General features: G+C 40.5%; 1 protein-coding gene across 6 annotated transcripts; it reads right to left on the bottom strand.

The window, feature by feature from the left end:
* Positions 1 to 1,022: 1,022 nt before the first annotated feature.
* Positions 1,023 to 17,999, bottom strand: cabp1b (calcium binding protein 1b). 6 transcript variants are annotated; one of them, XM_063478602.1, is made up of 9 exons: positions 11,017 to 11,107; positions 10,321 to 10,677; positions 7,594 to 7,765; positions 6,689 to 6,719; positions 6,441 to 6,584; positions 5,684 to 5,793; positions 5,514 to 5,588; positions 5,317 to 5,389; positions 1,023 to 3,214 (listed from the first exon to the last, which is right to left on the bottom strand). In XM_063478602.1, the coding sequence occupies exons 3-9, from the start codon at positions 7,672 to 7,674 to the stop codon at positions 3,189 to 3,191; spliced, it is 540 nt and encodes a 179-aa protein (XP_063334672.1). In that variant the 5' UTR covers positions 7,675 to 7,765; positions 10,321 to 10,677; positions 11,017 to 11,107; the 3' UTR covers positions 1,023 to 3,188. The 6 variants fall into 6 exon arrangements, with proteins under 6 accessions (XP_063334672.1, XP_063334668.1, XP_063334673.1 ...); XM_063478598.1 differs by lacking the exons at positions 10,321 to 10,677; positions 11,017 to 11,107 and adding an exon at positions 16,996 to 17,999 and having other exon boundaries at positions 7,598 to 7,765; XM_063478603.1 differs by lacking the exons at positions 10,321 to 10,677; positions 11,017 to 11,107 and adding an exon at positions 16,996 to 17,104.
* Between the last annotated feature and the right edge of the window lie 7,927 nt (positions 18,000 to 25,926).

The following is a 25,926-nucleotide window of genomic DNA, read 5'->3' as shown; positions in this document are numbered from 1 at the left end:
TCCACCCCAAGGATCGGGTCCCCCAACACAAACAGAGTAACATATTGTACGCTGTTAAGTGCCAGGAGGATTGCCAGGATTTATACATCGGGGAAACCAAACAACCTCTGGCGAAGCGGATGGCACAACACAGAAGAGCTACCTCATCAGGCCAGGACTCTGCAGTCCAGTGGACATTCTTTCAAGGATGAGGATGTACACATCCTGGACAGGGAAGAACGCTGGTTTGAGCGCGGAGTCAAGGAGGCCATTTACGTGAAAAGGGAAAGACCATCTCTGAATCGAGGAGGGGGCCTAAGGGTACATCTTTCGCCATCTTACAATGCTGTGATTGCAGCCATTCCCCAACTCTCTGTGAATGGTACTCATGGCCATTGATCAGTGGGTTTTGGTCAGTGGTTGTTGATCAATGGTCATGAGAATTTGCATAATTCTGATTAAGGAACTGACCTCCCAGCCCATTGTTCCTTTAGTGGGCTGGTTTCAGTCATTATGCAAATGTACTGTTTATAAGATTGGGGAAACCTGCAGTCAGCTGAGACTGAAGAAGTCACTTGGATGAGTGACGAAACGTTTCTCCCACAAAACGCAACGTCCAGATGAACAGAATCAACTTTTGGAGATTTACTTTCCTGGATGATTGAGAATGCATCAAGACGAGCTATTTTGTACCTATCCTCCAGTCTCTGCTTCTGAATAAACTCCACATAAGAGGGGAAATGTCCCTTTTTGGTTTCTCTAGAGTCCGGAAGCAGTGGGTGGAAGTGAAAGATAATGAGGCATCCAACAAGGGTTTCTTTTTTGTTATGTGAAGATGTGAGCAGATGCTAGTATGGAGTGCAAATGCTACAGTAGGTCTGATGAGAGTCAAGTCTCAATATTTTTAAAGTTTCTTTAAACAAGAATCTTATTGTCCAATAAAAAATGCGAATTCTGTGACACAACTCCAGTCAAAAGAAAGGAAGGAAACAACCCCACCACAGTGTTTGAGGTTAAGAAGAAACACACATTCACACATGGCCTAATCTCAATTTGGAATAAAAATCTTTATTTCTTTTAGATTCTGCTACAAATTGCAGTAGTTTATTAGCATGCATAGTTTCACACAGTTAAGACAAGTAAAATCACAACTCTTTCTTCTTCTTTTTTTTAAACAGCATGCATATACCCTCACATCCATTCATGAACAGTCTACAAATAATTTAGCTGTCCCAACAACTAAAGCGCATTTCACGCAGTCATTTTGAAAATGTAATTCAGTGCATCAAATTTCTGAAAAATATTGCATCTACTTACCAAACTGGATTAGACTCACATAATAATGTTTGTAAACTTTCTTTGGCTTTTTTTTTACCATAAAGAAGCTTCTGCTGCTTCCTTGGAAATATTAATAATGAAGGTAAGGAAGCTGGTACACTACATGGACAAAAATATTGGACCGCCTACCCATAGCTTCATCTTAACAAGACATATTAGACAATTCTCCAGCGTAGTGGGGACTGTTTGGGTAAGGCCCCCTTTTTTTTGTTCCAGCATCAATGTACTCCAAGCAAGGTCCATAAAGGCATAGCTGGTGTGGGAGAACTTGCAGAGCTCTGACCTCAACCCCGACAAACACCTTTGGGTTGAAGTGGAATAGAGATGGTGAGGTGACCAATCACACACAAAAAATGATTCTTCACCCTCATAAACACAAAACAATAATTTTGAGCAAAGTGCAACTGAACTATATAAAATCAAAGGTTAATTTATTCAAATAAGTCATGATTAATGAAATTATGCTTTGTATAATCTAAATATATGTCAATCAAGTGCATTTAATTCAATTAGATTCAGTTAAATTTATCATTTGACTTTGTAACAATGTAGCAAAATTAGACAGAAAACTTACGTATTACTTATAGTCAGCATTTTGAACAGAATTAGTGTGGGAATTAAGAAATGGTATTTAGGTGTAGTGTATAGGTGGCCCAATAGCTTTGTCCGTGCAGTGTATTAAAGATAAGCGTGTGCCAAGAGGGAGTTCGAGAGTGAGGTTGGTCGTTTGACTGATTTTGAGGTATTAAAGGTAAAAGTGTAAATGTTGCACCAAGTGAGATTTTTTTTAACTTCAGAAATATTTTGTTCACTCAGCAAAACTCACAAAGAAACTCAAAATTATCAAAGCTCGCTGATGATAATAAAAGCACTAACCCCATCTCTTTACCACCTATAATTTACCTCTTTGTTGATCCCACGCCTGCACAGTCAGGCGTGGATGATTTCTCAGTGTCAAAACATGTTTTGTGTATTCTGAATATACTCACGGAAGTAATTCAGAAATAGGAAAACACAGCATATATATAAAAAATAAGGCCTATCTTCAAGATTAGCAAGTTGCAGTTGAAAGAGCCCGTCAGTCTTATGCACAGTGGCAATGACACACACATAAATATATATGTATAGTCTATATATCACAGTAAAATAGGTATAATGTTATTAAAGTCATGAGAACTGTATCGGTGCTACATAACATATACCGAACAAATACTGGCTCACCTTCATCAGGGTTTGACGATAGTCTCCAGTGACATAACACATGTACAGCATAAGGTGGAAAGAAACAACAGTATGCACAAGACACAAACACGCTGCTTGACAGGGGTCACGTAACATGTTTCTATATTGCCATTTGTATTTGTGCTTCAGATACCCTCGGCATTAAAAAAAAAGGAATGTGCTGTATGAGTTCGGGTGTTTGCTGGCATACTGCTGCTTCTTCTTAATTGCTACAATTATTAAAGTATAATGGCATGTAGTTTGTAGGTGAGCAAAACAGCTTCACCCACTGAGTCAGGAGAAAAAGCACATCAACATTAGAAATGTTGTCGTTAAAGGAAAATACGTTTGTAAAAACTACTTTGCAAAAGTCAGAAATGCAGCCATTGGTTTTGTTTATGCTCTTGGAAACAGCAGCAGCATATTATTCTTAACAGTGTTGCTCCCTACTGTAGTCGTCAGCATTTGTGCTTCAGCGTGGCAGTTTCAGGGCAGGGTTTGATATGTTTTCTTGTTTTGTTTTTTTGCTGTCTTCTTCATTGACAGATTCAGAAGTTCAAGCTTCATCAGTATTCTGTGCTACTTGCACTTCTTTTCCTCCAAAACCCAACAGAGAATCCAGGCTGTCGTTTTAGCTCTCAGCCAGGAACTCACCGAGACATCATCCGCACAAATTCTGAAAATTAAACAAAGGAGAGATTATTCACACAGTGCCTCCTGTGGTGGCCAAAACGGAGCAGAACTACAGTATGGTTGTTGGAGATACTGGTTGGAGCACAAGCTGACCTTGCTCAGTAACAGCAGAATATCAGAAATCCCGTATTTGCTTCAAAGTGCTGAATATATTTATATTGCTTCCAAAAAAATGTCTTAATGATATCGCCAGAGATCGTGTGCTGCTAAATGAGCATGACTTGATCTCTAGGCCATGCATTAACTTGGGTATTATTACTGCCAATCTATCTCTGTCAACAAAGAAAATATGCAAGTTAAATGGTAAATGACACATCGGCTCATGAGTTTACGTAAGAGAAACTCAGTTTTTGCCCTTTATTTTGTACTGATGATGTCATGGGGCTAATAATATGTTAGTCTGAAGATAGTTGCGTAAATTTTGGGCTCAAACAAGATAATGATCACTGGATTTCATACAGCTATGTTTAGCATTTCTGTGCTTTTTAGCTCATTGTTTTGGCTACACAGACTAGCACTTTGATTTTTCTTCCTCTAAAAGCTGAATAAGAGAAACCCTTGAAGGTCTTCTTTTGAACTGAGTGGTTTCTTGTCATATTTCATGGCCTTCTTGACAAGATATATCTTTATTGATATATACTGAGGTGTCAAAACTTGTGTATACAGGTGATACCTTTAAATATTGTCTTTATGGGATAACAAACTGCTGTGAGCCACTCTCACATCTCCAGTAGCATTGTTTCCAGATGCAGCAGGCAGCTGTTTTCAGTGGTAAAGCGCCAAATGCTAGCCAGAACACTGAGACAATGGAGCGTTAAGCAACTAAACAGACAGTATTTGTTATGTCTCCAGATTTATTCCCTGATCTCCGTTTGGTTCTTACGTGTAGTTATGGTTTAGGTTTTGATTTTTCATTTATTTTAAAGTGTGATAAGCCTCCCGCTTTTTGTTGTTTGTGGAGTTATTAGTCAGGTATGCACGTTCTGTGTGTCCGTGTTTTACTGTGGCTGTTGCCCAGCTTCCTGATTAGCCTTGTGTATATAAATAATCCTGTGTCCCCTTTCCTTTGCCGAGTTGTGTGTTATCATGATCTGTGTTATCACGTGGTATTTATTTTTTTCTTGCGTTTTGACTTGTTTGGCACTTTGCAACAGCCAAAATAAGTCCTTGTTTATTAGAGTTCTGCCTCTCTGAGCTTTGTGTTTGTGTCCAGCACACGTCACATTTACCCTTGATATCAGTTTGCTGTGCTATATAAAAAAGCTTTAAAAAAAAAAAGCTATAAAGTTCCCAGTAGAAGACAAAAAAATCAATTAAAGTTTAATAAAGATATCAAAAAGCAAAACTACACATCAGGTTGAATCAGTCTGCAGGTGTTACCAGGGCTTATAAAAGTCATAATCGCTGATTCACCTGCATGCACACGATATTAAATAAGCACTGGATACATACTAATACTACAGGATCCTACAACAGAGCTGAACTTGAGGTTTCAAGTAGATCTGAGTAGACCCCAATTCATACCGTCTATGAGAGCAATTTCTAAACCTCATTTCTTTTTCTACCCAATTATATTTGCTTCCATATCTATTTTTAGCTTTAAAACAATTACCGAGGCACTCGAGCGCATAACCAAGTGCTGAGTATTCATATTTATTCTCTCGTCAGCCTCATTAGCAACCTGATGGTTCTCTCCTGCCTCACGTCTTCTTGTACGTTCTATTCTGATCTTCACCCAAAAACCTGAAATTATGTATCTCTAAGTTTAGTAACACTGCTGAGAACAGCAAAACAGCCTTAAATTTTCATCCCCGGCATCCTGCTGTATACATCTTTCTCTCTGTGGGTAATCTATGAGGTGACATAAACCTTTGGCAAGGAGATTATCTGAGACAGACCTACTGCTTCATCCCCTCACCTCACTCTCAGCATGGTATAAGGCAGACACATGGTGGGATTTTGCTTATACGTGAAATAGCTGTGTGCGTGTGTGTTTCAGAGATAGACTGAAGGTTGGGAGAGAAGGACAAAAGCAGAAAAAAAGGTTATACTGTGTTCACAGACATACTTCACAGTATTTTCTACCTTCAAAGTCTACATGTCCATCTCCGTTGATGTCGATGTCTCGCAGTATTTCCTCCAGTTCTCTGTGTCCAACCTAGAAAAGTCAGGTTGGCGTGACAGTGTGAGCTTCTGTGGCACAAAGGTTTAAAAGCAGACAGGCTGGACAGTGATGGATGGAAAGCTACAGGCACAAGAGCAAACTCTCAGCAGCTCTGTACCTGCTGTCCCAGAAGTTTTTTCATGGCTTCTCTGAGTTCTGCGGTGCTAATCTCGCCGTCACCATTAGTATCGAACTGAAAATGGGAAATAAACACATTACTAAAAACAAAAAATATTTATTGGTATTAAATGAAAATATAGCATTGAAAAAAATCCCGCCTTTCCTTACCTCTTTGAAGGCATCCCTCAGCTCCTTCACCCCTATCATGTCTGCTGTTTCAGCCAGAAGTTTGGGCCCCATGAGTTCAACAAAGTCTTCAAAGTCAACATGTCCTCCCACTGATGGATAAAATGTCAGCTTTTATGGGCAAAAACTGGCAGAATTTTTTTTCTTCATGTCAACATTATCATATGAATAGTAATGGTGAAGAGTAAACTCTAATTTTAAAGGGTCAGTTTACCCCCAAATCCTGGCAGCTAGCACTATTTATCAATCTTCAATGTTCTGATTGGCTGTAAAGGTGATTATTTTACCTTTAATATAGCGGTATTAGATGGCAATATGTAGTGATGACCAGAGACCAAGGAAGTGGGAATTTCATGAGTTAAAATTTCCTGATTCTTTTTGCGAAGAATACTAAGATGTCAAATGTCAACCTTTTAAACTTCCAAATAAAGGTTTGTGTAATCCGGTTGTGATTTCCTGAAGGCTGTGCAAATCTTGTAGCCAGAACACACAAGCTGAGTGTCACGTTCAGTTTACATTCACCATAAGGTAAGTGCATTTGGTTCCATTACATAAAAGAGAAGACTGATATCTCTACAGCCAATCTCTCCAAAACTGGGCGGCTCTTATCAGAACAATCTAGATGGATAAGCAGCGCTACAGGATAAAAGAAGTGAATGCATATTAGGGTGAAATGTCTCTTTCAATTTTTATGCATATTTGGCATTGAATCAAGCACACAGGCACACTTCTAACTTACAGTTCATGTTGATCTGCTGGCTCAGTTCTATTAGCTCCATCTCTGTTGGCATGTATCCCATAGTTCTCATGCAGTTCCCCAGGTCTTTACAGCCAATGAACCCATCTTTGTCTTTGTCAAACTCTTTGAAGGCCTCGCGCAGCTCTGAGACCAAGTGAGATTAAGTGTAAATGTGACAAAGATGTGTTGAAAACTACTTCAGAATACTGTAAAATTCACTCTTTATTTTTACTAACAACATAGCATACCATCCATTTCTTCTGGCCTCAGCTCTCGATCCTGTGGAGGATCATATTGCAAGTTAGTACCCAAACACTGCTGATATCTTAAAAAATCAGGCCAATTCCCAGCATATAAAATGACACTGTAAAAAGTAAATTGGCAACCACAGTGCCACAGAGTGCCAAGAGCTTTCAGTTTTCACTCCAGCTATAGAGAGAAAGAAATTATTAGTGGGATCACACAGTTAATAAAACATTGAGAGTCTTCTATTTATAATTAGGCAGTGGGATCAAAGTGAAATAACAGAAACAAAATGTATGGCCTTTGTTGCAGCAGAAAAGAATCAGAACCATTTACTGTGTCTTTAGCACAGATGTGTGCGCAATGAGTGAAAATTGTTAGTATTTAGGGTAAATACAGAGACTAAAGGAAGATTTTAATACAAAATAATATGTGTCAGTCCACTGAATTAGAATAACTCAGTCTCAACCCCTGTATCCTTTAAGAAGTCCCATATGAGAGCTCATCATCAGAACAGTCGTCCGCACTGAGGATTTCAGCATTGCTCCTGGCTTTAATAACAAGAACTTGAGTCGTGTTGTCAGCTGCTGGAAATAGATGAAGCGAAATAATCACCATGTGAGTAGCATTTCTGCCGCCGCCATAACCTGTCCTAATAATCCTCCATCCAGCTACAAAATGCATCCGTCCTCATGCATAACAGATGCTCAGATGCCCTTTCAGCATTCAACTTAAATTATCCCAAAAAAAACGTCTTCTAAGCCCGACCACTCTTCAATACATGCAGGAAGTGCTGACATTACAGTAGAAGGTGATTGCTACACACATGGGATTTGGTTATTGTGCATGTACTGCATTGTGTGCTATAATCTCTCTTGGCATGCATGCACATGATATTTTCTGGACTTACGTACAGCCTGCCGGCTCTCAGCGAAGCCCTTGCGTAGAAAGATGCATGCAGGCCCCAGTACGTTGTGCATGTTGGCTCCATTCTGGGCCAGGGCTACTAGTGGCTCAAGATAGGCCCCCCCAGATCCCCCCTCCTCACAGGATTGCACTGCTTTGTAGTTCTTCTTCTGGTCCTGAAGAAGCATCCGGTGGGTAGCCGGATATGGATGAAGAGGCAAAGACAGGGGTAGAGAGTGTGACTCAGTTTGTTGAGGTATTGTTTCAACAAGGAGCCAACATGGAGATGGGAAGGATGGAGGGTTCAGAGGAGGATCATAGATGACAGACATATGTCTGTCAGTCATTGGAAAGTGTGGAGTCAGGTGAGTCATGACAGAGGAAAGGATCTCAGCGACAGACAAGTGGGTGTAAAATATAGTGACAGAGCAACTGATGCCATCTACGTATAAATCCATCCGGCAAAAACCATCCTGCACAGCAGAACACTGCAGAGCAGGATGCAGGCCTCTTTTCATGTCACAAAGCAATAGCCTAATGTAAATAGTGCCTATCATTTTTTGATAGTCCTCATCCACACAGGTTATTGTGATCATTTTGATTCATTACACAATGTGGTTTGACTTTAGTAGCTTTGGCCATTGTTTCCAGTGATTACGATAACACTGCACTCACCACAATTGCTGAGATGTGGGGAAACAACAAGTCCAACTCCACACACTGGTCACACTTAACTCTGATATCAGTTTTTTTGCTCTACAGGGATGAATTGTAATAATAATAATAATAGTAGTAGAAAGCAGTTACATGATTGCTCCCCAGATCTTATCACAGAAAATGGAGGGTGCAATATTATCTAAGCAATGGCCAGAACTAACAAAATAAGACCCAAGCTCTACTAAAATCAAAGAATTTCTTAATATTTTTTCTACAAGAGTGTTTGTGCTTTTGACTGACACAATGTTTTTTTAGATTGCAAATCTGTAAGCAGTAGTACAGTTTTCTTTTAGTTCAGCATGAGGTCAAATAAGGGTATTCAGAGTGTTATAGTGAGTCCATGCAAGTCAGTTACAGCACTATTGCTGGGATTGTTACTTAAAATTACCCAGAAGTGGCTAGTTTTCTGTTTTTTTGTTTTGTTTTGGGGGGGTTGTGCACATTATAAAACAGTTTTCCTGAAGGTGATGCTGAAGTTCAGCCAGCCATTTAATTATAATCACCAATTAGCCAATCAACCAGGGGGCGAATGTTGTTCTCTCACATCAGTCATTGTGATTACCGAGAGGGCTACAAGTTAATTAAAACAGGGTTTTTTTTAAAGCCAAATAAGGTCCAGAAGGTCCAGCTGCAGACCAACACAGCTCAGATTGCTATTTAAAAAACAGAGTCTAATGTGCATTTTGGTCAAGATGAGATTAACTAATTTTAATGCACTAATATCTCTTATAAAACATGTCACATTGGTCTAGTTTTGAATTGCTGCACTTTAACATCCAACTCAATGCAGGAATTTAAAGCTAAAAGGTAGCAAAGTAGACGTTATATCACGAGTTACCAGCGGACCATTTTGCTGTTGTTTTAAATCTTTCTGACATGAATTTGTACAACGTTCAGATGCTTTATACTGTCAGCACAAGACATCTGCATGCATATGCAATGAAAAATTAATATGCATGCTTGTGCAATATGCACGAACACACACTATTATGCGCTCTACAAATGACCTTCACACTCCATCTGTTACCATGCCAGTCGTCCTGCCAGTTCGTGCATTCCTACAGTTTTCACCACAGGAGCGGATGCCCACTGGGTAATCTGACCAAGTGATGCATGGAGCGGGGCTGTCTGTGGCTATATCGTGCCAGAAAAGTACTATGAATACATGCGCTAGCTTTTATATAACTAAAAAAGAAAACACACGTACACACGCACACACACGCACATACAACACCAAAGAAAAATCTGAAAGGATGTCAAAGAAACGCTGAAGTCAAGCAAGAACTTCTTCAGCACTCCAACCAATTTTTGCACAGATGGCATCAACAGTTGCTTGTCATATTGTTCTTCCTCAAGGATGTGCAGCTGGCGCAATAAAGGAAATTCTATTCGTGGGTCTGTCTCCCTGCTACACTGACAGTCTATTCAAGCATACGCTGATACGTGAAAGATGTAATCCAAAATTAGATGTATTAATAAGCCCAAAGACTCTGAACCAGTGAAAACAGCACACCTGTTTGCAACATTTCCACTGCCTGATCGCATCCTGCAGGTGCTGTTCAACAAGGTAGCATCTTCACCTGGCTGATAAGGTGGTGTGCAGCCTGATTGACCTTAAGTGATGTGATCCTAATTCACAGATGCAGTCGACAGGTCAACCGAGAGGACTGACCGGCCCCTTGAACCTCTATGTGAATACATGCACTGATAAGGAAAGAGAAATCTTTCTGAAGTCCTTAAAAATGTCAACGTGTAAATGCAGACTGAGTTTTAAAGATCAAAACTAAAAGCTCCTGACTTGGCTAAAAGTACATAAGAGACGAGCTTTAATCTTAAATTATTCTGCCGTTATTCTCCACACAGCCTGAATGTAAAATATCTAACAGTACACCAGCTCAGTCAGTGCAGATCCAGTCAAATAGCCATCGGTCAGGTTGGGGACAAACCATTAGAAAAACATGCACCAGGAAGGAGGAGATTCAAGGAGAATGAAAAACCTCAAAGCGGACCTTACCTTCTTGGTGAAAATTTTAAGCGACTTTACAGAGTTGCCCATTGCAAAAACAAACAAACCAAAAAAAAAAAATCTTCCTGTCTTATGTTTTCTCTCTAACTGTGGCTGTGTTAGTGAGCCTGCATGTAAGTGCACGTGTATGCATGTGTGTTTGCAAGTATTTCCAGGCATGCATGGGAATAAGAGTGATTAGAAAGCAAAAGAGGGTTCAGTGGGTCATTGACTAATAAAGGAAGACATTTGGGAGAAGGCAGGGAGAAGAGCAGGGATATAATAGGAGGTACGAGGGGAATAGGACGGAGAGGAGTGTGCAGGGAGGACCTGGAGGCAAGGACACTGGAACGAGGGGGAGGGACACTGAGACAAAGGGAGGGAAATATGTAAACAAGAATGACGGACAGGTCAGAAAAAACACAAAGATGCGCGAAAGAGAGAAAGCATGCATGTAATCAGCTCGAGATGCAAATGCCAGAAGTAGAAAAGAAAGACTGCTTATTCATTCTATCCTCTCTCCTACTGTGTCTTCCCTCCCTCTACCCTTTCTCTCTTCTCTCTGTCTCTCTCTTCTCTCTCTGTCCGTCAGTCTGTCTCATGCTCTTTTCCCCCTCAATTGCTCCCCCAAGTCCTGCTCACCCCACAGTTCTAAACCATCTATACGAATGTGACAGAAGAAGCTCGTTCGGACAAGCATATTACCTTCCCCTGAGCAAGATGCTGGAGACACTAATCCAAACATGCACACACGCACATGCACACACAGACACATCTCTCTCTCTCTCTCTCTCTCTCTCTCTCTCTCCCTCTCTCTCTCTCTCACTCGTACACACGCTCGATTAGACACTCTTGGATGTGGGGCTGTGGAGCTAAAAATATAACACACGCTCTCTCTTCCCCCCCATTCCCACCACTCTACCCCCAGCATCCATCCCTGCTCTCTCTCCCTCTCCCTGTATGTGTCGACCACACACATACACACAAAGACGTAGAAGCATCACAAAGTCACGTTAAGCTTGAAGGGCTCGGATTCAGATCAAAGCTAAAATGTGCAAGAAATGACACATGGATTCTGAACCACCGCGCTGGAGGATTCAAATCAGCGTGTGCAAATGCAAACACACACAGACGGAAAATAAATGCTCTCTCTCAGCCTGTCTTACGCACACACACACACACACACACACACAAGCATACATTTGTTGTCAGGCACAATTACCGAAAATGTGGCTTTCTAAAAATGGAGCCTCTGTAAAAACAGTAGTGAAAAGGAAAATGCACTAACTTACTGTTCCATCTTATGGCACTGTGGGCTAATTAACTGATCAACACTTTGTCCCACTGGGCTTCACATTTAAAGTAAATGCTGTACCTTTTATTCCAGGGTGCAATAAAAACTTTACAAACAAAAATATGAGCTTAAAGTCTGATCAGTTGCTATATTTTAGCTAAAACTAAGACAATAACAACTTCAAGTGCTGCTCTTAAGTTAATTCACTCATTTCATTTTGTCTCACTATATGTGTTTCCACACCATTTTGCATTTACTCATTAGTTATTATTGACCTCTGGTTCTCTTCCACAGTGTTTCTTTTGTCCCGTCTTCCTCCCCTCACCCCTAACAGCTCACGGGAGATGGCCGCCCCTCCCTTAGCCTGGTTCTGCCGGAGGTGTCTTCCTCTTAAAAGGGAGTTATTCCTTCCCACTGTCACCAAGTGCTTAGGGGGGCCATCTAATTGTTAGTGTGTCCTCTATTTTTTGTAGCGTCTTTACCTTAAAATATAAAGTGCCTTAAAGGGACCATTGTTGTGATTTGGTGATACATACTGTACATATATTGCATAACTTTAAAATACACAGAGTGTTTATTGCAGGAGTTTTAAGTGAGAATTCAGACATGTTCTTATTGACATGTCCCTCTTAATTAAAAGCCCTTCCCCCTGAGGCATATTTTAAGGTATGTAAACAAGTTCTGCCTTAAACATTTATTATTTATGACCAGTTTGGGTTTTTTGCACATGATAAAATGAATGATTATTTATTAAAACCAAGCTTTTGTTTGATAGCAAATCCAATAATGTTGGTAATGGGTTTTTTTTTTAAAAACTGAGGAGAAGCTTTTAGGATTTTGGTAGTCGTCATTTTATGCAGGAAAAGTTCTTCTTTCTGTCAGCAACATCCACTCCTGAGGTAACTTCACAGTCGGCCGCTGCGGCACTGACGTGCATCAATATTTCCCCCTCCTGTTCGACCTTGTCTATTCACTGATGTTCTAATAAACACATTCACGCCCAAGTTGCTTCACATCTAACTCCCATTCAATATCTGAGCGGCTCCTCTGTGTTGCTCTCCGGGTGATTCATCCAGCCTCTCACCAGAGGCTCATTGTGAACTTCAGAACACATCAGACGTCAGACACAGGAGCCGTCAGCTCTTATAATGTCACACCGTAGTGTGCACGGGCATGAGATCCATCCCTCTCTCTCTCTTTTTGCTGTATCCTTTCCCTTTTCCATCATACTCACTTTCGAATACTTTACCCACTAAGAAACATGTCATTTACTTTCATTGATATTAGTATCAGATGATTATGGGGTGACCATTTATCAAGAGTCTACATGCACGCACAAGGCAGGAACCTAAATCAAACAGGAATATTAATCATTTCCTTTGCGATTTATTTGAGATTTGAGGTCAAACATAATCCTGTTTCATCCATCCTCGGCCATCAGCTGTGTTAAATGAGCTGAGAGAAGTAGGAGGGTGAGGGAGGGGACTGATGCAATAATAAGCTCGCATGAGTTCACCAGCCGTTCTCCTCTAATGCCACCGAGTTAATATTACACAAACAAGGAGACTGTGACCAAAGACTTCATGTGTTTGTTTGTGAGTTCGTCATCAAAGGACATCCGAACGGTGAAAAGACACGCAGTGCGCACTTGCGTCATCTTCTTGTGTTTGGGTTGAGACGTCACCGTTTTTATCCTGCAGCTGATTCATTCATTGGAGTCAGATTATAGTCAGTATTTAAGTATTTTTCTTACAAACATCTGCTTTTATGTGAAAGGAGTTAAACATCCAGTGTGTCAGCAGGGGAAAAATATTCATATGTGTCTTTTTATTGCATGTCAGTTATTGCTGATTTTTTTTTCTCTCCCTCTGAGTCATTTATCCCTTCTAGTCTGTCTCACAGTCTCTCACACTGATTTTCTCTTTCAGCCTCAGGTCTGCATCAATATTTAGCATCATCACACGGGCACACATGCACTCACACACACACACACTTCATAATGTAGCATGTGCATGTGTGTGCACGGGCCTTTAATCCTCATCCCAAAAAAGGGTTTACCTCCTTCTTGGAGATATAAATATACCTACCATATGTCTAAAAATAGCTTTGTATGTTCTAGATATGAAGGAGGTGTATGTTCTTCTTATTTTCACCCTGATCTTTCTCCTTATTTTACTCATTTGTGCTTCCCTCCCCCCCCTGTAGGCACTCTCCTTTTATCCCCTCTCAGACGTCACCAAGGTCGCTATGACCCAGGCCAAAAAAAGGAAAAGGAAAAAGGAAAGGAAGAGAAGGAAACATCAGTGGTGCGAGTACAAGATGAGTAACAGGAAGTGGAGTTTATCTGTGTTTTAAGACCTTTTCCTCAGATTGTCTTTAGACCTTTCAGGTGGGAGCGAGGAAGTGAGAGGTGATGAGCGTTTGCCTGATATAACAATCATCAGGTCTGCCAGTAAAGGCGCTCACTCTTCCTATTTTACATCCTTTGTCCCCCTCATTTATCCGATTCCTCCCCGCTTCCTTCACTTTCTTTTCCTGCCCTTTCGCTTCTCCTGGCTCCCTGATGTGACATTCTGCCCCCCACTCCACCCCCTCTCTCCCTCACCCACACACTGCCAGCTCAAAAACCTTGGTACAAATGATACTTGCTCCCTCTGCTGGTCAATGCACATCCTTCAACTATTATTTTAGAAAAAAAAGAGATTTCTCTTCATAACAATTTCTCAACACACATCTTTCAGTAACAGTTCTCTACTACATTTCCACATTTCCTGCGAGAGTCTGCAGAACAAGGTCACAAAAACCGAGAGCTGTAGTTAGGCTCTTAAAATAGAAACAAATTTTCTACTGGGATGTAAAAGTGCTCTGTCCTCGATCAAGGTGTCCTTTTAAACCCGAATGGTTCAAAGGCCAGAATGTGCTGGGATAATGGGAGCTAATTACGGTGCACGGATGCTCTAAGGATAGCAAATTTGGCATTAAAAGCTGAGTGAATCACAGTGCCACAATCTCCCTATAACAAACAATCCGCAAAATGCAAGCGGCAAAACACATTTGTCCTTATTCTAACCCCCACACTTGCCTCTGTGGTCATCGTGAGTCATCATGATTCACGTATTAAAATGTGAATTTTAAGATGACGGCTTGAAAAAACATTCACCGTCTTTCTCAATCAGGTAGCACACTTGCAGAAGCCTGAATATTTTTGCCAAGACAAAACAAAAAGTAATAAAAAGAGGAAAAAAACACCCTGCCCTCCTCCAGTCTCTCATAATCAGGTCTTGTTGGGCTATTTTTAGCCTTCTCTACATGCAGCGAGTGAGTTCTGTTAGGATTGTGTGCAGATCTTGATGTTACATAAGAAAATATGAAAAGAAAGAGTTTGCAGGGAGTTTAATGCCTCATTGCTGGACCCGGTGTCAAGCTGCCACATCCCAATTTAAGAAGTACTAAAGGGCATATTATGACGATTGTGTTGTCAAATAAATGAAACAGCTTAGGTAAGACGCTGAGCAGGTGCAAAAGAAGAAATAAATAAATAAGAAAGCATGCCTGCATAAGCCTTCTCAGCTTTCTTCACTTTTCGTCCTCACACATGCATCATTCGCTTGCTGGCTCCTTCACACAAACACTGATGCACAGACTCACAACTAGCTCGCGTCCACTCACAAATTCATTTTAGCTTTTGACGGCCGTGTTTGGCATGACTGAACTTCCGGGCGATATCACAAAACAAAGCACTTTGAGAATTTGTTGATTTGCTTCCAAAATCAGATTTAATTACAGTAGGTATGCTGGTTTGGTAAGCCTGCATTTTCGAATTACATCTGTAGCTTTTTATACTTTTTCTAGCTTTCACAAATGTAATTCTTCCTCACTGTTCCCCTGAATCAAAAATCTGAATTTTTCCCATGTGGGATCTAGGCAGAAAATATCAGATCTCCTTATTCTATGCACATCAGCAGCTCTGGAGACTTTATATAGCACACCGCTGGATGGATTTTGCCTCACTGGAACCCCTAAGACTGATTGAAGCTCTGGCCTGGATTGAGGAGTTATTTCTAGAACACATTAGCACACTGAGAGGTAATTGTCTCCTCTTTAGCTTTTTATCATCCAAAGATGATGAAGAAGGATTTTAAGTGAAATGAGAAAAAAAGATGGGGTGGAGGGGGTTGAAAAATCTAATGTGCAGCTTCCTGATCTGTCTGAGTAACAGGAGGAATTTGGCACCCTTTGTAGAAAACTAGTTTATTTGGAAGTGAACAGGTGGTGAAGTGATGCAGCCTGCATTTGTCACTCACCACGTTATTGGCAAATGTTACGAATGATATCTCTACAAACGCTTCACTTACCGTTGTGTGTGTGCGTGAGACACACGGGCTCTCATCACTGAAACATTTTCCACACAGGGGGGTAAGCTGATCCCCCTGCTGTCACTCAGGTGACAGCAACAATGAAAGTGACTGCATTCATATCGGGATGCATGAAAGACTACAGAGAGCGTGAAAGTAATGGATACCCAAAACAAACAGGAGCCAGATTTGGACTGAAAAGATGCATTCATTTTTAATCTGCCCAGAACGGGTGACACCCTGTCAGTCCAGCCTCACCTTCATCTCACCTGTGAAACCTGCTGCTGAATTTCAGCAGCTCTTATGAAAAGCATGTATGCTGCAGTTAATGGACCAAAGCTTTGCAGCAACGAACAGGAACCCAGAAGTAAAAAGCTGAATATCTAATGAGCAATATTTATTTTATTCATTTAGGATTGTTTTATTTATGTCCTTTTATACTGAAAGATCTGCTGTGACCCTGAATTGGATAAGAGAAAGACAATGGATGGATGGATGGATGGATGGATGGATGGATGGATGGATGGATGGATGGATGGATGGACTTTCAAAACATTTTCTTTTTTATCTGTGAATGGAGATGGTCCACACAGAACATGAAGATCCAGTAGTGCAATCCAGTAAGGACCTCAAAGTGAGCAACCCATCACTTTGTAAAGAGACTCAATTTTGATCTTTGTGGGGGAATAACAATGTTTTTCTCTTTAGTGCAAATAATTAAAAAAAAGAAAAAACGAGTGTTCCAGTTTCTTCTGATTAATGAGTCTGCTTTTTTTTTTTTATTCATGCTGCTACTGAGGAGTAATACAGCTTGATATTTTGCCCTTTGCATTATGCTACAACAAAACTCTGCAGACTTTCTATTAATGTCGTAACAAGACATTGTTTAATTTAGCTTAAAAAGATTTAGAAAACTTAAAGAAGGTCAATCTATAAATTAATTATGACATTAGATTTTTCCCAGTTTGAGCCTTTGATCAACTTTCGAACACTTTCGAAGTTTAAATGCTCTCCCCACCCCACAAACCTCCTTACCTGCCCAAAAACTGATTTCACTATTGGATGAAGACTGGAGTCATACTCAGAGGATGCTGCGTTTAGTCTTTTGGTTTTGCGGCTGGCCGCTGGCCGGACAGGTGCGCTTGTCGCAGGTGGGTCTGAGCTGAGGCTGGATGATGACCCGGTGACGACTCTCTCGCTGGACTCGAAGAAGAAAGCTGCATCGTCCTGGTGTTTTGGATAAGATGGGGTTGGCGAGGTTCTCCTGTCGTGTCTGGATCCGCCCTGCGGATGCGCAGCGGGAGGCACCTCACCTCGAGTGGAGTCGTGGTGGTGATGATGATGATGAGACTGTTTGGATCTCGAGGACCTGATGTGCTGTTTCTGATGCCTGTTCATCCTGTGCCCCACATCCTCCTGAGTGTATTCTTCATCATCATCATCATCATCATCAGCCAGGGTGATCGGCTGCCGGTGAGTATGACTTTTCGGCGTCCGATGATGGTCACTTAAATGTCGAGAGTCGGCATGTCTTGGTTGGCAGAGAGGTCTCCGCACACTGGTCTCGCAGTCTTCCCTCCAGACCGCGTCGTCGCTGCCTCCAGCTCCGGCGGGATGATTATGGTGAGAGCGGTGGCTCCTGTGGCCGTGGGGACCGCGATCCCCGTGGGCAGACCTGCGGTGGGGCCCCGATGTTCTAAGCAGAGAGGTGGTCGACTCGCTTTTGGGAAGAGATGAGCTCATCGTCCGCGCTCGTTTGACAGGCGAAGTGAAGCTGAGGAAGGATGAAGGTCAAGCAAAGGAAAAGAAGGCAGTCCTCCGCCACGTGCAGGTGTTCAGCCTCAGACGGTGGGACCCCGCTCTTTAATCCACGCGCTCGATCAGCACTTGGCAGAGCGCAGAGAGGAAGTTGGAGCACCTGAGCGAGAGAGTGGCAGCAGAAAAATGTAGAAGTTGAGCTCTGTCAGCTAGCCGGTCAGTCTGACGCTTCACGGGGGGCTCCGCTAAGTTTGGATGACAGCACTGTGTTGCGCTGCCGCGTGTCACATGCGGCAGCAAGTTCACTCCGCTCCACGTCACTACACACAATTTCACACGTAATGAGCCGCTCGATTAATTTTGCCCCCCCCACACACACACACCTTTTTTTTTTTTAAACGAGCAGTCGCTTGGACGTTTCTGCTCACGTTCATGTTTTACATACAGTGGATGATGTATGAAAATCACAAACATCGACAGAGAAATGTTATTAGACCAGACAGCAGTCAGGACTTCCAACAAGTGGCTTCAGTGACATTAACGCGAGTGGACAGTGGTCATTGTTTTCAAGGACGGGCAAGGTAGATCCTCTGAGTCCTGCAAATCTGGAACTTTTATCAAACACTTCACGAGTTAGAAGGACTTTTAAGTTGGAATTAACGCTGATCACCCTTGAGATATACAACACAAAGCAACAGTAAAACATGATGTCACAAAAGGTCAAATAAAATGACAGCTTTGGGGGGAAAATACTTTAAGACAGCTATTTTGCACCAAAATGATTCTTTCTCCAATCCTTCAAATCAATGCAGTTTATATAATTAAACCAGTTTGCAGATTTAGGAAAAGACTGGTGTTAAATCTCTACCATCTCGCTATAAAAAATAATATACCAAAAGGGTGTTAACTTGGGATTTTCTCTTTTTTTCAGTAACATTTTATGTATGTTTTATAATGTGAATTATCCATAGGTTGCACATGTGTAGGGGAGATAAATATGCATATGCAGTGAATCAATTTTCATCGCTTGCTAACAACAAGCAAACAAACAATATGCTTGCATAATCTGGGTGTGATGGTGTCAACAGCATAATGGAAAATCCTACTGTGGGTTACTCAAAATAATAACAGCAAAGTTCAAATGAAAAAAATGGTGAAAACAAAAATAATTAATTAATTAATTAAATAAAATTAAAAGCACATAACAGCTTCAGTCTTGCCCCATCTGCACACCCAGGGTCATAATTCTCACAGCAGATGTCTGGGGATGCAGGGCAAAAGTAATGATGTTAATATACGCAGCCAATTAGACACTCGGGCTCTCACGAACTGTGCTCACAGAGCAAAGCTGAGATTTTGCCCTACTCTCTCAGGGGAATTTTTGTTCTACAACATCTGTGTCCCTGTCTCCACAGCTCTAGGGAGAAGCAAAGTGTCTTCACTCTGCTGCAACCATCCCCCCAACACACACACACTTCAACATGGGCTCGCTTTAACTCCTCTGATACCTTTTCATTTCAACTGTGCATCTTAGCAAGCGTGGGTCGATGTCACTGTGTGCTGAGCCATTATTGTGTCGTTCTGTAAAAATCAGCAGCATCTTTAGTCTAGTGAGATGACACTCTGATGTATGAGCTTAGCTTTTAGGAACATTTCTATCAGAGCATTTCTGGAAGAGGTGTGAATCATGTTGCTTTCATCTTACCCCCTCCTGCTCTTTTTTGCTCTCCCCTTCTGTAGACACTGAGCTGCAGCAGGGGACATTCAGGCCTCAGGCTGCAATATGGCCCATTTATTGTACAAAACAGGAGGGCAAGATGTGCAGCAGAAAAACAAAAATATACACATATTGCAACACAGAGACAACACCACAAATAAAAAATAAACATTTTTTAAGTACATCGATGAAGTTATATAAAAGCAAAATTACGTGTTTTTTAGACTTTTTGAGGGAACGTCACTTTCTATTTTTACATACCCCCCCAACCCAACCCAATGGAGTCCAGCATCAACTCTCACAGGGGTCAGATGACCAAACTTTCATGGCAAGTGCTGCAGTGCACACAGCTGCTGCCCTGTGTTCATAAACTGCAAATTCATAATAATATATATTCACAATATTCTAATATTCATAATATTCTATCATTTTCTGGTGAAAGTACATCAGAGCAGCACTCTTTCGCAAAATAAATCTCATTTTAAGGCTAACTTATTTGCTTATTATGGAGCTTTATAGTTAAATTAAATGAACATTAAGATTGAGATGCACAGTGCAGTCAAAAGGTATTTTTCCCATGTTCTTTGTTTTCACATAAGCTATCCCAAAAGCAAGAACTGCAATCAAGTGTTTGTGATGACTGGTGAATAGTCTTTCATATGACTGTGGAGGAAATTTGGATCACTCTTCTTTGCAGAACTGTTTTAATTCAGCCACATTGGAGGGTTTTTGACCATGAATGGCCGGTTTAAGATCATTCCAAAGCATCTCAATTGGATTTAAGTCTGCACTTTGACTAGGCTGCTCCAAAATCTTCATTTTGCTATTTTAGCTTTCTTTTTAAAGAGGCAGACTTGCTTGCATGTTTTTGCTCATTTTCTTGCTGCATAACTCAAGTGTGCTTGAACTTCAGGGTATGAATGGTGGCCGAACATCCTCCTTCATGATTTTCTGGTACAGATCAGAATTCATGTTTCAACCAATTGCTATACAACAGATCGTCCCCAGACCATCACACTATCACTACCATGTTTGACTGTTGGTGTGATGATCTATTTGCGAAATGCTGTGTTAGTTGAAGATGTAACGGGACTCAAACTTTCCAAAAATTTCAACTTTTGTCTCATCAATTCAGGAATATTTTCCCAAAAGTGATCGGGATCATCAAGACCTTTAAACTCACCCATGGATGCTATTTTTGCCCAGTCACTTTCTGTTGAATTATGATCACTGACCTTAACTGAGGAAATTGAGGGTTCTTTTGTGACCTCCTGCATGAGTTGTTGATGTGCTCTTGGAGTACGTTTGGTAGGCAGGGCACTCCTGGGAAGGTTCACCACTGTTCCAAGTTTTCTCCGTTTGTAAATAAAGGCTCTCACTGTGGTTCATTAGAGTCCCAAAGCCTTAGAAATGGTTTTGTAAACCTTTCCTGACTGATAGATGTAAATGACTTTGTTGTTCATCTGTTCTTCAGTTTCTTTTTTCTTTTTGAAGTCTTTTAGCCTGCTTCACTCTGTCAGACAGCTTCTATTTAAGTGATTTATTGATTCAACAGGTCTGTGCGTACTCTGGCCTGGCTGTGATTGGTGAAGTTGAAGTCAGCTTTAGAAAAAATGTGATTAATCACAATTTATTCATGATTTCAAAAAAGGAGATTTACTTTTCCACACAAGGCCAGGTAGGTTTGGATACCCGTTTCCCCTTATTAAGTGAAATCAATAAAAAAAATGCATTTCAAATTTGTTTTGATGAAAAGTGTGTGCGTGTGACAAAAATGTAAAATAATAAGAAATCAGGAAAGGCACAAACACTTGTTAAAAACACTGTATCTGTTTGGCAAATAGATACGGGGACTGCCAGGCACTACAGGTGAAAAGTAGCCTTTTGACTAACTCCGAAATATTTACATTGATATTAATATAATTAATATACACTGTCCATTTTAAATAAATAAATTCAAATTTGAATAAGATTTAGAAAGTCAAGAAATTAACAGACAAACTGAATCTCTAAAGGGGATAACAATCTTACTGCATCCTCTGCAGTAAAAAAAAAATTCAACTATACTTTTCTAAACATTTTTTAAAGGATTTCTTTCCCCCTGAATTGTTCCCCCTTATTCAATGTGATCACATCAGGCATCCTCATTAACATCACCCCTTGGCGCATTTTCATATTACTGAAAGATTAATCAGCTGGGTAAATAATTCACCAAACTGCAGCTTGGGGCCTACGATACGAACAAAGAGTTCCTTGATCTGAGTCATCAAAACATTTCATCCAGGGAACAGCCCGAGGAAACGTAATATCAACACTAAAACAATACAGTCGGGGACATCAGGTAGCCTCGTAGAACCCAGGAACTGATAATGTGCTAAAACTCAAAGTCATTTTTAAGGTGGAATTATGTTTGTCCAAACTGTTCATCAGACTCCATTGTTGTTACTTGTCAGCAAATATTCACGTCAATTCCCACTCACTTGTACTCAAGCCCATCTTGGAGACAATTCAAGCATATTTCCTCTGTTTCATTGTCATATCCAGTTTGCAGCTTGTGTTTGGCATGTGTTTGAGTCAATGAATAGAAGCCAAAATGAGAGAAATATTCTACTGGGCAATAGAAAATTGGTCAGAATTTGACATATGAAACATGAAAGCATGTATCCAACCTGCCTTGTATCAACAATTCAGTCTGCTAATGGTGGCCTAGTGATGTGGGGGACATTTTCATAGCACACTTTTACCTCATTAATACCAACTGAGCATCATTTAAATGCCTATCGGAGTATTGTTACTGACCGTGTCCATGACCGTCTGTACCCATATTCTGATGGCTCTTTTCAGCAGTATAATGCACCATGACACGAAGCTCAAATGTCATGTTATTTTAACATGACAATGAGTTCACTGTACTCAAATGGCCTCCACAGTCACCAGATATCAATCCAGTAGAACATGAGAGGACAAGAGCTTCATGGGCAGCTGACAGATCTGCAGCAGCTGTGTGATGCTGTCACATCAATATGAACCAAAATCTCTGAGGAATGTTTCCAGCACATTGTTGAATCTGTGCCATGAAGAATTAAGGCAGTTTTGAAGACAAAAGGGGCTTCAGCCTATTACCAGCGAGGTGTGTCTAAAAAAGAGGATGTTGGGTGTATGATGTCATATTTCCCTCAAGCCTTACCACGCACTGGTTAGTTAATTATCCTTTAATAATCCCCATAGGAAATTTGTTGTCTGCCTTTAAGCCATAATAAGTATTAAGAACAGTGGGCAACTGTGCGTATTGTCCACACACAGCTGCCCACACACAGAGCTCAGGGACTAACTTCAGCTTTGTGCTTTGGTCAAGGGAACTCTGAAGGCAAATTAAGCTTTCATATTTTTCAAAGCATGAAGAGAGCATGTACAGTCCTTGCTGTGAGGCAATAGTGCTAACTACTAAATCATAGTCCTGCCACTGTTGATAACTTTTGTTTATGTGCATTTTGAAAAAGACGCTTTGTTAAAGTCCAATGTCCTCCAACAGTAGAACAGGAACAAGCTTCTCTTTCAGTCATGAGAGGGAGGCCTGTGCGAGTCTGTTGTTCTTATTGTTTGCAACTTGTTTCCAACTATTGGAAGGGTGGGGGTGTGGGGTACCCCCACCCTTACATATGGTCCCAATTTGTGATCTGGTTATTTAAGGCAAATACTTTCACTTTCTTTCATGCTTGGCAATGGCAGTTTCTTACTGACTCACTAAATCAATGGGAACATTCAGCATGGGAACCAGACGCTCAGTCATACATCTGACGAGGTAAAATGTTTAGTTCCTGGAAGGGTTTTGTTCCCCACAAGCAGTGATGGGAATAACGGCGTTATAAGTAACGGCGTTACTAACGGCGTTACTTTTTTCAGTAACGAGTAATCTAACTAATTACTATTCCTATCGTTACAACGGCGTTACAGTTACTAACAAGGAAACGCGGTCCGTTACTATTTTTCAACAAACAGACGGTTGACGCTGTGTTCAGCTTACCGCATCTTATATCAGCTGCACGGAAGTAGCTGTAAGTAATCTGGACGCTACAGCTTTAAGCAGCTGCGCGCTCCCGCGGACGGCAATCACGATCACTGTCTAGCACAACACCTGGAGCTAAGGAGGCAAAACAATGGCATGAGTGCTGCTGTTTGACTGAGGAAGAATAAAGTAGTCGTGGTAAGTCAATCACACGACCACTTAAAGACAAAACAACAAGGTGACATATACCAGTTTATAAACTGTGTTGATAGGCCACGTAAAACCAGAGTCATGATAAACAATATATACGCGGCGTTTTTTCCTCAATAGTTTCGCCACGTTAGCGCTAGCAAGCACTCTCTGCTTATGAGCAAAAAACCAAAACAAAACGGGAAGTTTTAGGAGTGACGGCGAGAGAGAGAACAGAAAAAGAGAGAGAGCGAGTTTTGAGATGTGAGATTTGTGACGTTTAGCGTGTGTGGAGTGTGTAGTTAATGTGTTGTCTTGTGTAGTTAGTGTGTAGTGTTGTGGATAGTTTTGTGTTGTGTGTCAGAACAATGAGGCGACTGCTGTCTCCAGGTAGAAACAGCAGTGATACACCTGCTGCTGTCAGACCTGCAGGTATCAGGCTGTGATGTTCTCCTTTGTAGTGGACAGAAAATATTTTTTTGGAGTGCCACAAATAATTTGTTTGCCATCTTATTGAAGAACAGCTGATTGTTCTGTAAATAGTTTGAAATGGTTATTTAAAAAATCAAGGTAAAAGGTAAATGGATGCAAATAACTTTGTTGTTTGCAAAACTTGTGCATAGGATTTTAAAATTGACCATTAATATTTGCATTTAAAGTTATGAAACATGATTCATTAAAGATGTTTGTGGTTGTTACAGTAAAAATATAACTTTTTCTACTCTGATTTTATGTTTTTTGTCTGATTTTAGATCAATTCTGGTTATACAGTATGACAAAATGAGAACATAACTGTAAATTCAGGCATGTGAGGTTGTGCTAAAAAGAATGATACCAAACAAGGCAAAGCAAATAGTTTTTAAAGGTAAAATGTGGAGGGAAAATCAAGAGTAGTAAAAAAATGGCCAATTATACCCTGGACCCCAGTGGGTTAAACGTTTTTTGTTTTTTTTAAAGTAACGCAATAGTTACTTTTCCAAGTAATTAATTACTTTTACAATATTGTAACTCAGTTACTAACTCAGTTACTTTTTTGAAGAAGTAACTAGTAACTATAATTGAATTACTTTTTCAAAGTAACTTGCCCAACACTGCCCACAAGTGAAGCATTTCATGAGCAACACCACTAATATAAACTGTGTTTGTGTCTGTTTTACTTATGCATTTCTAGCAGACTGCTTGACAAATTTTATATTAGTCAGACAATTAGTTATCCTGTTTCTGGAGCCAAAACTAAACCAGAAAGAAGTTTTGAAAGAAAGAAGAATGAAAGTGACACCCTCTGTGGTAGGAAAGTAGAAATCTGTTCTACTCCTGAAGTTTAATTTTTTATTTCAATGTTGTACCATTTTTTTGTTGTGAACTACTTTGCGATATTTAACTTGAAAGGTACAATATAAATAACATTGTACTATTTTTTTATACATTAAGTATATCAGGTCTGCTAGAGAAGATAAACCTCCGAAATAATGCCCCAGGTTCGGACTAAACCCCAAGGGCAGTTTAAACATAACCATAAATTAGGCTTTCCAGCTCCAGAAACCTAGCCAAAGTCATGCTTGTACTTGCACAAAAAACTGTTCACAGTGCCAACATCATATCTGGTTTCCCTTTTCACTCATAAACTGAATCCCATCTGAAAGTATGTGACTAGGTAATTCAAGGTGGAGTGCAGTTTATTTAAAAGCCAAGCGGTGCTGCTTTAGAAGAGGTCTTGAGAATATCTTGGAAACAAACAAATAAAGCACACCAAACCATTAAACATCAGTGGCTTTATTGATGATCAGCGGTGGTACACAGGCTTAAAGAGACCTGCCAATACCAATTAAGCATGACACATTTAGTTCATAATAAGAATTTTTCTGACACAGTTACATTTTACTTTCCATAAGTATTTATAGACCCTTGGACTGAATATCAGGTGATTCTTGGAGGCAGGATGAACAACAGGAAATAAGCACACTGAGCATGATTCGTCCTGACCTCACTGGAAAGTTTGACCAGCATTTTTCAGGTGACTTTGATCTTTGAAATGGACTCATTTGGTGTTTGCAGTCTTTTTAACCACATACTCACCACATCCATTACATCTGGCATCTGGATTTCATGGATTTTACCATCAAACACAGTTTTGCAGTTTCCTTGAAATTACTTGTTGGGTGAGTGGATATAAGGACATGTGCTTGTGTGCTCATTTCCAGTCAGCCACAACTGTATGAGAGAGGTGTTAATTCCTTTTCTTTCTTTCTTTTTTTAGCTTAAACTGCTTAATTTCCACTCACTCCGAAAACAGTTT

This window comes from Pelmatolapia mariae, linkage group LG7, assembly GCF_036321145.2.
Source record: "Pelmatolapia mariae isolate MD_Pm_ZW linkage group LG7, Pm_UMD_F_2, whole genome shotgun sequence".
Taxonomy (NCBI): domain Eukaryota; kingdom Metazoa; phylum Chordata; class Actinopteri; order Cichliformes; family Cichlidae; genus Pelmatolapia; species Pelmatolapia mariae.
This window is presented reverse-complemented; position numbering and strand designations above follow the sequence as displayed.